The following is an 11455-nucleotide window of genomic DNA, read 5'->3' on the forward strand; positions in this document are numbered from 1 at the left end:
TGTTAAGCCTTTCATCTGTTGGAATACAGTGGTAGTTTCACTTCTTTCATGTGTAAAAGAAAGAAGTGAAAGAAGTGAAACTATCACTGTATTCTAACAGATGAAAGGCTTAACAGACAATCAATTTTTCAATGTATAATTTTAGTTACATCACACTGTAAATTCTTGCTATAAATTCTGTGTTAGGATTGAGCCCTCCATTATCACCTGATGAAGGAGCGTCGCTCCGAAAGCTAGTGTGCTTCCAATTAAACCTGTTGGACTATAACCTGGTGTTGTGTGATTTTTAACTCTCTCCATCAAAGACCTGTGAAGCAGGATTTCAAAGAAAGAAAAGAAGACAGAAAATCCTACAGTTGAAACTCGGCAAAGCTGATTGGTTTTGAAACGTGGGTATTTTTGTTGTAAGTCATAATTGGGATTTTTTATCGGACTAGTAATGTAGAGGAGGAGGTAAAAGATAGGCTTAAGAGAAAGGTGAAGTAAATTGTTGTTAGTTAATATTCTGTGTTAGACTTAAAAAAATAAAGTTGTTAATTTTTACTTTAAATAGTGACTTTTGAGATAGTTCTTTGCCTCTTAACTTTTAACAGATTACAGCACAGGGTGAATCTTTCCTGTGTTGCTGGTTTAAATTAGCAGAAGGTTTTACCCCGTGTCGTAACAAGACTGTCACCGGAAATGGAAATGGAAATGGAAAGGGGAGGGAGGTGTCTGAGATAGACCAAGTAAATTTGAGGCTGGGGTGTACGTTGGTGGAGTCAATGAACTGCTCCAGTTCAGCCTGGGTGCAGGATGCTGCACTGATGCAGTCATCTACGAAACAGCAGAAGCGTTAGGGCACAGTGCCTGTGTAGGTTCTGAAGAAGGACTGTTCAACATGCCTGACTGAGAGGCAGGCATAGCTGGGGCCCACCCAGGTGCCCATGGCCACTCCCTTGATTTGGAGGAAATAGGAGGAGTTAAAGGAAAAGTTGTTGAGGGTGAGGACCAGTTCGGCGAGGTGGAGGAGGGTATCAGTGGAGGGGGACTGGATTGGTCTGTTGAGGCCTGGAGGCAATCCTTGTTGGGTATGAACGTGTATAAGGACTGCACGTCTATAGTGAAGAGAAAGTGCTGTGGGCCAGGGAACTGGAAGTTACTGAAGAGATGGAGGGCGTGGTTGGTGTCGCGGATGTAGGTGGGAAATGCCTGAACCACAGGGCGAGGTGGGACGAAATGAATTCGGTGGGGCCAGAGCATGTCGGGACGATGGGTCAGCCGGGGTAGTTGGGCTTGTGGATCTTGAGGAGCAGGTAGAGCCAGGCAGTACGGAGCTGGGAGACAGTGAAGTTGGAGGCAGTGGAGGGAAGATCACCAGAGGCAATGAGGGCACGGACAGTGCGAGTGATTTTGGCCTGATGGGTCGCGTTGGGGTTGTGGGCAAGGCATGGTGTCAGAGAGTTGGTCTCTGCGACATAGAGGTCCGTTGTCCAGACCACTATTGCCCTGCCTTTTTCAGTGGGTTTGATGGTGAACCAGGAATTGTTAGGCAAAAGTGAGGACTGCAGATTCTGGAGATCAGAGTCTAGATTAGACTGGCGCTGGAAAAGCACAGCAGGTCAGGCAGCATCCGAGGAACAAGAAAATTGACATTTCAGGCAAAAACCCTTCATCAGGAATGAAGGCAGAGAGCCTCCGGGGTGGAGAGATAAATGGGAGGGGGTGGGGCTGGGGAGTACAATAGGTGGATGGAGGTGGGGATGAAGGTGATAGGTCAGAGAGGAGGGTGGAGCGGATAGATGAGAAGGAAGATTGGCAGGTAGGACAGGTCAAGAGGATTGTGCTGAGCTGGAAGTGTGTTTCAGAACATGGTTGAAGAGCTTCAGAGCAGACGAGATGACCTGGGGGTTGCAGTGAGAGAGAGGGATGCCTACCTTGAAGAAGTTCTCCTCCTCTCTCTACAATAATCTCAGTGAGTCTCTCTCTCACTGCAACCCCCAGGACATCTCCTCTGCCCTGAAGCTCTTCGACCATGTCCTGAAACAGACTCGCCAACTTTTCAGCTTAGCACCATCCTCATGACCTGTCCTACCTGGCAATCTTCCTTCCCATCTATCCCGCTCCACCCTCCTCTCTGACTTATCACCTTCATCCCCACCTCCATCCACCTATTATACTCTTGGCTACCTTCTCCCCAGCCCTAACCCCCTCCCATTTATCTCTCCACCCCGGAGGCTCCCTGCCTTCATTCCTGATGAAGGGCTTTTGCCCAAAACGTCGATTTTCCTGCTCCTCGGATGCTGCCTGACCTGCTGTGCTTTTCCAGCACCACTCTAATCTGAACCAGGGATTGTTGCAGAGTGATCCGTGAGGTTGGAGTGAGTGAGGGAGGCGGAGACATTGAAGCGGTCGATGTCATATTGGCAGTGTGCAATGAAGACGTCGAGGGCGGATACAAGGTGGGTGCGGGGTGACCAAGTGGAAGAGGAAGGTTGGATGTGAGAGAAGGGGTCCTTGGCAGGTGACTGGGAGTTTTTGTCAAAGAAGAAAGCACGGAGACAGAGGTGGTGGAAGAAGAGCTCCATGCCTTGGCGGGTATGGACGTTGTTGTGATGGGGACAGAGGAGTACAAATATGAGCTCCTTTCGAAGGACAGACTGTTCAACCTCAGAGAGTTCAAGCTCAGGGATAGGGGAATAATGAATATGTGGCAAGGCTTAGTGGGAGGTTTTGTGGAGGTCGTGAGTTGGCTGAAGGAGGGGGAAGGGTGATGGCATGTGGTGGGTGGGTGGTGGACGTGCTGAGGTGGGGGGAGTGGGTGTGGGAGAGAAACGAGAATGGGGGGTTAGGGCTGGGGAGTGGTGTGGGGGTTTGGGAAGGGGTGCAGGGTGGTATGAGGTGAAAGGGGAGGGGTAGGGTGCATTGTGGGGATGGATGGGTGAGGAGGAAGAGCTGGTGTGCTGGCTGGCTGCAGGTCAGCAGTAGTGATGTGGAACTCTTCTGCCACCTCAAACTTCCTTCTCCACTTGGTCACCCCTCCCCGCTGGCCTTGTACCCTCCCTAGATCTCTTCATTGCAGACTGCTGACGTGACATTGGCTACCTCAATTTCTCCAAACCTCTCCCCCCACCCCAGAAAAAGAAATCGTCAGTCCTCAAAGTGCGGAGAGGCAGTTTAAAAGAGATGTGCAAGGCATGTTTTTCACTCAAATGGTGGTGAGTGTGTGGAATGCATTGGCAGAGGAGGTGGTGGAAGCAGACAGTAGCAGCATTCAAGAAACATTTGGATGAACACATGAACTGGAAGGAAAAAGAGGAATCTAGGTCCTAAAAGTAAAGACTGTTTTAGTGTGGAAGGGCAAAATGTGTCAGCACAGGCTTGGAGGGCCGAAGGGCCTGATCCTGTGCTGTATTGTTCTTTGTAAATCACAAATCACAAAGTAACTGGAGGTAGTGGCAGATCTTCAAAATCCATCAGCAAATTAATGAAAGATTCAACAATACCTCTGGACATGAAGCAACCATTCTTAATAACAAATAATAGTAATAATACAAGCCACATTTACAGATCATAAAGTTTGCTATTGTTTCATACCAATTCCACATCTATATCAACATTGAAAGCAAATTTAGATAAATCAAATTAAGGAAACAGTTGGTCTCAGCCATTATTCAATTTAACAATGAAAATAAATATTCAATTTCAAAGCTAATAATTTAAATTAATAGATCTTTAGAATGTTGTTCTGAAGTCTGTACCATGTGGCTAAAAGTTTCATTTGAGAGTGCACTTAAAGAGTTTGGAGGTGATCTTTGTGTCATTTTTCTGTCATTAGATGTAGCAGTTTCATAGAAAATGAAACTGGGGCTGTGATGCAAACTTACTTTTGTTCTATAATCATGGGATCATAGAATTCTGCAGTAATTCGATTTGCATACCAAGAAAAAGCAATTATGGATGTCAATCCTGTAGGGAATAGATCTACATTAGTCCAAGTAGAATAATTAATTACAGAACTGTCAAATAGTATCCCACTGAAAAAATAATGAAGCTGAATTGAAGATTTAATAATCATGAAATATTGGCCCAAATATAGCAATCAGCAGTGAATGACCACTATTACACTCACATGCGCTCACCGACCTTAGGTAAACTTTGGCACTGCACTTACCAATAATTGCAAAACCAAAATAGCACTGCATTCTTTGCAGTGAACTTATAAACAGGCCAAAGAATGGTACATGCTCTCAAACGTTCGGACTGAAAATGTTTTATTGAGCCTTGTGAAGTCTAAATGTGTTGCATAAGTTAGAATATCTGATTCAATGTAAAACCATCTATCGAGGGGAACACGATGGCATTAAAATACAAAAGAGAACTTGACAAAAATACAAGACAACAAATAAGAACAGTAGATGACATCACCCATCAAACTTACTCAACCATTTAATATAATCATGGCTGATCTTGGGCTTCAGCTCAACTTTCCCAATCACTCCCCATGTCCTTGTATTCCCTGAGGGATCAAGAATCACTCTATCCCAGGATTAGACAATTTCAATAATTCATATATATATCTGTGTAATTTTTTAACTCAGTTATAAATGATCACCCTTGACCCTGTGTTCTATATTCCCCAGTGAGCAGAAATAATCTCAGTGTTTACCCTTCAGAATCTTGTACATTTCAATGAAAACATCTTTCATTTTCTGAATTCCAGTTTACTCAGTTTCATAGGACAACCCCATCATCCCAGGTGCTAATTTATAAACCTTCACTGAAAATCTCCAATGCAATAATATTCTTCCCTAAATATGGAATCCAAAACTGTAAACAATATTGCAGGTGTGGTCTCACTCAAAGTCATCCATAAAGATAGAAAGATCAGGGCCCTGGGTAATGTTGTAGAACAGAAAGACTCAGGGGTTCAGGTACATAATTCTTTGAAATTTATGTCACAGGTAGACAGATTAGTTAAGAAGGTGTTTAGTATGCTTGTCTTAATGGATCAGACCTTTCAGTATTTGAGTTGGGACATCATGTTGAGATTGTACAGGACATTGGTGAGACCTCTCTTGTGTGCAGTTCTGGTCACCCTGCTATAGGAAAGATACTTTTTAAACTGGAAAAGGTTCAGAAAAGATTTACCAGGATGTTGCTGGGAATGGAGGATCTGAATTATAAAAATAAACTGGATAGTCTAAAAGGACCTTTTTCACTGGAGTGTCGGAATTTAAGGGGTGGCCTTATCGAGGTTTAGAACATAGAACATAGAACAATACAGTGCAGAACAGACTCTTCGGCCCTTGATGTTGTGCCAACCTGTGAACTAATCTCAGCCCATCCCCCTCCATTATCTCATCATCATCCATATGCTTATCCAAGGACTGTTTAAATGCCTCTAATGTGGCTGAGTTAACTATATTGGCAGGCAGGATATTCCACGCTCTGATTAAAGAACCTGCCTCTGACATCTATCTTAAATCTATCACCCCTCAATTTGCAGCTATGCCCCATCATACAAGCTTACGTCATCATCCTCGGAAAAATACTTTCACTGTGCACCCTATCTAATCCTCTGATCATTTTGTATGTCTCTATCAAGTTTCCTCTTAGCCATCTTCTTTCCAATGAGGACAGACCCAAGTCCCTCAGCCTTCCTCATAAGAGCTTTGCTTCAGACCATGCCAACATCCTGAAAAATCTACTCTGCACGTTTTCCAATGCTTCCACATCCTTCCTGTAATGGGGGGACCAGAACTGTACACAATATTCCAAGCGAGGCTGCACTGGCATTTCGCATAGTTGCAGCATGACATCACGGCTCCAGAATTCAATCCCTCTACCAATAAAACCTAACACAGTATGCCTTCTTAACAGCACCATCAACCTAGGTGGCAACTTTTAGGGATCTATACACATGGACACCAAGATCCTTCTGCACATCCACACTACCAAGAATCTTTCCATTGACCCACTATTCTGCCTTCCTGTTATTCTTAACAAGGTGAATCACCTCATATTTATCTGCATTGAACTCCATTTGCCACCTCTCAGCCCAATTCTGCAGTTTATCCAAGTCCCCCTGCAACCTGAAGCATTCTTCCACACTGCCACCACTCCACCAACTTTAGTGTCATCTGCAAATTTACTAACCCATCCACCTATGACTGCATCTATGTCATTTATAAAAATAACAAACAGCATTGGTCCCAAAACAGAACCTTGTGGCATACCACTAGTAATTGAACTCCAAGCTGAATATTTTCCATCAACCATCACTCGTTGCCTTCTCATAGAAAACCAGTTTCTAATCCAAACTGCGAAAGCACCCTCAATCCCATGCCTCTGCATTTTCTCCAATAGTCTACATTGTGGAACTTTATCAAAGGTTTTATTGAAGTCCATGTGCACCACATCAACTGCCCTACCTTCATCCACATGCTTGGTCATCTTCTCAAAAAATGCAATGAGGTTTGTGAGACATGACCTGCCTTTGACGAAAGCATGTTGATTATCTCCTACCAAACTGTTGCTTGCTAGATGATTATAAATCCTAACTTTTATAATCCTTTCCAAAACTTTTCCTACAACTCACTGGTCTATAATTACCTGTGTCATCTCTGCTGCCTTTCTTGAAAAAGGGCACAACATTTGCAATCCTCCAGTTCTCTGGTACTAAATCTGTAGACAATGATGACTTAAAGATCAAAGCCAAAGGCTCCACCATCTCCTTTCTAGTTTCCCAGAGAATCCTCAGAGAAATCCCATCTGGCCCAGGGGACTTATCTACTTTCACACATTCTTGAATTGATAACATCTTCTCCTTACTAACCTCAATCCTTTCTATTCTAATAGCCTGTATCTCAGTCTTCTCCTCTACAATATTCTCCTTTTCTTGAGTGAAAACAGATGAGAAATATTCATTTAGCACCTCTCCAAACTCCACAGAGTCCACAACTTCCCACTTTGACTGGCCCTATTCCTACTCTCGCCATCCTCTTATTCCTCACATACATATAGAAAGCTTTAGGGTTCTCCTTTATTCTACCTGCTAAAGACTGCTCATGTCCCCTCCTTGCTCTTCTTAACTCTCTCTTTAAGGCTTTAAATCCTTCCTAACTAAGCTGTAATTCTCCATCGCCTTATCTGAACCATCTCGTCACAACGTCACATTAGCCTCTCTCTTCCACTTAACAAGAGATGCAATTTCTTTAGTAAACCATTGGTCCTGACAGGGACATTCCTATCAAGGACACGCAATATCTATTCCTTAAACGAGCTCCACATTTCCATTGTCTGCATCCCCTGCATTTTGTGATCCATTCTATGCATTCTAAGTCTTGCCTAATTGCATTATAATTGCTCTTCCACCATATATAACTCTTGCCCTGTGGAATGTACCTATCCCTTTCCATCGCTAAACTAAATGAAACCGAATTATGGTCACTGTCTCCAAAGTGCTCACCTACAACTAAATCAAACACCTGACCTGTTTCATTACAAAGTACCAGATCCAGTGTGGCCTCCCCTCTTGTCAGCCCTTCGACATACTGTGTCAGGAAACCCTCCTGTACACATTGGACAAAAACTGATCCATCCAACGTACTAGAGTGACCCTTCAGAGGGTCAGTGTTGATTAGTTGGGCTGAAGGGGCCTGTTTCCAAACTGTAGGGAATCTAATCAAACAACTAGGATTAAAGCAATCTCCAATTTAGTACTGTGCAATGAAGCTGAGTTAATTAGTGAAATCTATAGAAGGAAATAGTGATCAAAACATCATTGAATTCCTTGTGAAGTTTGAAAGTGACATACTGTAATTACAATGAGGAATCGCCAACTTCAACAAAGCCAATTACAGATATAAGGGGAGAACAGACCAAGGTTGATGGAGTAAGAATGCTAAAAGGTCTGGTGTTAAATGGATAGTCAGACGTATTTAAAGAAATCATTCAAAATGTTGAACAGAAAGTACTTTCCATTAACAAACAAAAACTCATGAAGTTAAGAATATTTTAGTTGAAAAAAAGTAGAAGAGTCAATAATATTACAATCATTACAAGAGTTTTTATAAAAATGTAAAATAGAAATAGCTAAAGTAAATGTTTGTCCCTTACATGTAGGTACAGGAGAAATTATCATGGGGAATGAGGAAATAACAAACATTGAATAGATATTTTGCATCTGATTCTTAATACAAGACAGAAGTTGCAAGTAACTTAGGGGCTAGAAAGAGTGAGGAAATTAAGGCAATCAATATAGACTGTGAAAAAGTACAGAAGGAAATAACATTCATCAAAAGGTCTGCACTCCGGGATTCTGAAACAGATAGCTAAAGGGAAGGGAAGAGAAAACAAAGCACTAAAGGCTTGCTTGCTGAACATCAGCATTTGGAAAAATGTTGAAATCTATTACTGAAAAGTCTTGGCAATGCACCAAGGCAAAAAGAACATGAGTAGAACAAGTCAATAAGGCTTTTCCAAAGTGAAATCTTGTTGAACAAATTGATTAGTTTTTGAGAATGTAACCAATAAGACAGATGAAGGGAAATCAGCAGAGGCATTTGATTAAGGCACTATGCAAAAGATAAGATTAGATTCCCTACAGTATGGAAATAGGCCCTTCAGCCCAACATTTCCACACCAACCCTCTGGAGAGTAACCCACCCAGACCCATTCCTCTACATTTACCCCTGACTAATGCACTTAACACTGTGGGAAATTTAGCATGGCCAATTCACCTGACTAGCACATCCTTGGATTATGGGAGGAAACCAGAGCACCCGGATGAAATCCATGCAGACACTGGACTGTCTGTGTGCAAACTCCACACAGACAGTCAACCGAGGTGAGAATCGAACCTAGGTCCCTGATGCTGTGAGGCAGCAGTGCTAATCACTGAGCCACCGCGCTACCCATAACATTTGCTCAGTGTATTGTTCCAGGAAGTTGTCACAAAAGCATTCTTCTAAACCACTCTTGTCAATTTGATCTGTCTAACTTATTCATTCTGTTTCATGAGATCAAATCCTTTCTCTCTAATGTTCTTGTGTTATCTTTTACTCAAGAGCTACCCTTCCTCCTGTGCCAATCTGTCTGTCCTTTTTAACCTTGTTCTGTTTGCAACTATGTTCTGTGTAATTGTAATTAAAGCAAAACCATTTATCTCTATTGATGCCATTAGTTAATCTACCTTGTTGCAGATTCTTTTTGTGTTCAGATAAAACACCTATCTTTATCAAGGGAAATGCTCAGAACTACAGAGCTTGTTTTCAGTAATTATTTCTTACTATTTTCTGTTGATATGGAAGCCCTATCATCTTCTGGTGCCTTTACTGGTTACCAAATGACTCAGCAACACAATGTCATCAACTTCAATTTATGTGACTGGAAACTCTTAGTGGAATATTATTATAACAAAGCTTGTGGAGGAGCAGGATAACCTGGAGGACAATTTCCTCACTTAATATTTAACTGTATATGTTCAAGAAGTAACTGTTTAGATAAACATTCAAAGAACTAATTTGTTAATTGTGTTCCTCTCTCTACAGATGCTGCCAGATCTACTTAGGACATCATTAAAAAAAAAACGGCCTTTCATTATCTTCTCAATAGTACATGGGAATGTGTAATAAATAGTATTTTTTAAAAATTGTTTTCCAAGTACAATGTGAACTGAAACCCGCGGAGAATTGGATATAATCTTCTTACACACCTGTGATCATCCTTACCAGAGAAAATGAAAAGAACTCCTGCACATACAGCAATTCTTCCTTTCATCCTTTCTGAGCCTCCAATTCTTGTACATTTCATCCCCACCAATGAAATTATGAAACCAAAAAATCCTAGACAAACAGCAGTAATCATGAGACCTCTACAGACCTGTATGTATGCTGAAAGAGAAAGAAACTAAGCATTAGCATCATTTCAAAATTTAGTGGGGCATTAGCTGTTATTGCTACTTACTACTTTAGAAATAAGGATTAGAGCGAGGTGAAAGGTCTTTTTTTCTTAAATGTAAGGACAAGTCAGCCTTTTTTATTGATGTACTTCCTGTAGGGATATATATTTAGAATTTACATAGACTTGGATGAGGAAAATGAAGTTTTCAGATGACAAAGAAACAAGTGAAGTTATTCAGTTTGGCAGGAAGATTAGAGGAGCTGAATATTGTTTAATCAGAAAACGACTGAAGAAAACTACATCTCAGAAGGATTTGGAAGTCATTGACAATGAATCACGAAGTGCTAGCATACACATTCAGCAGGTAATAGGGTAAGCAAATGGTATGTTTGTTTTTAATTCAAAGGGAATTGAGTATAAAAGTACAAAGTCTTACTAAAACTAAACAAGACAGTTGTCAGTCTACTGCTGGAATAATGTAAACAGTTTTGGGCCCTTTATCTAAAACATATACTGGGAGTGGAACACTTCAGAAGAGGTTTACAGGGCTGATTACAGGCACAGAAGGATTGTCTTAGGAGAAGAGGTTGAGTGGGGTGGACTTGTACTCATTGCAGTTTAATAGAAATACAGGCAACTTTAGTTAAAACATACAAAGTTCTTAGGGGATTTGACAGGGTAAATGAGGAAAGATTGCTTCCACTTGAGGGAGCATCTAGGACCTGAGGGCTTAATGTCAGAATCAGGGTTCTCACATTTGAAACAGAGATATGGAGGAATTTCTTCTCTCAGAGAGTAGTCAATTTGTGGAATTATTTACAACAGAGACCAACTGGATCGTATAGTATATTCAAGACTGAAATTGACTGATTTTTAATCGGTGATAGAATATTTATATCCTTGTGGAGAGGTTAATATGAAATTACAATAGACTAAGATTATGCAAAATAACTAATTTACAGCTGTAGATTGGTATAATCAATTTGCTTAGATATGGTATGACACATCTTCAGAACAAAAGGACTTAAATTCAGGCCTTCTGGCCCAGAGATAGAGACACTGCCACTGTATGACAAGAGCTCTACAATTTGCAAATGTATACTGGTAGCAAGGGCATTTGGCCACTGCCTATCTTGCAGAAATCAGAAGTGAACATTCGATAGTAGTATTATATACTAAATGAATGTCTATAGGTGAGAAAGACATGGACACTTGGGGAACTTGAGGAAGTTAGTGCTGATATCTTGGGGACAGTCCCTACTTCAGTAGAGGATGTGTTGAACATATTAGAATGCATGAAGGTGGATAAATCTCCTGGTTCTTACCAGATGTATCCAAGAACACTGCGAGAGGCACACGAAGAACTTGCAGGGCCCTGGCTGATATTTCTGCATCATCATTAGCCATAGATGAGGTCCCAGAAGACTGGAGGATAGTGAATATTGTGCCCTTACTCAAGAAGGGCTGCAAAGAAAATCCTAGGAACTATTGATCAGTAAGGTAAACATGTGTGGTAGGTAATTTAGTTGAGAAGATTCTGAGAGAGAAGATAAACATGCATTTGGAAAGA

At 41.5% G+C, this 11455-nt stretch overlaps 1 protein-coding gene across 1 annotated transcript in view; it reads right to left on the reverse strand.

Moving 5' to 3' along the window:
- LOC122551043 (claudin-10-like) overlaps positions 1-11455 on the reverse strand; it is a 37063-nt gene that overhangs the window by 21190 nt on the left and 4418 nt on the right. The window contains exons 2-3 of the mRNA XM_043692686.1: positions 9714-9875; positions 3867-3948 (exon numbers count right to left, since the gene is read on the reverse strand). Coding sequence (XP_043548621.1) covers positions 3867-3948; positions 9714-9875 — 244 coding nt within the window. The remainder of the gene's footprint in view (positions 1-3866; positions 3949-9713; positions 9876-11455) is intronic.

This window comes from Chiloscyllium plagiosum, chromosome 6 (assembly GCF_004010195.1).
Source record: "Chiloscyllium plagiosum isolate BGI_BamShark_2017 chromosome 6, ASM401019v2, whole genome shotgun sequence".
NCBI lineage: Eukaryota > Metazoa > Chordata > Chondrichthyes > Orectolobiformes > Hemiscylliidae > Chiloscyllium > Chiloscyllium plagiosum.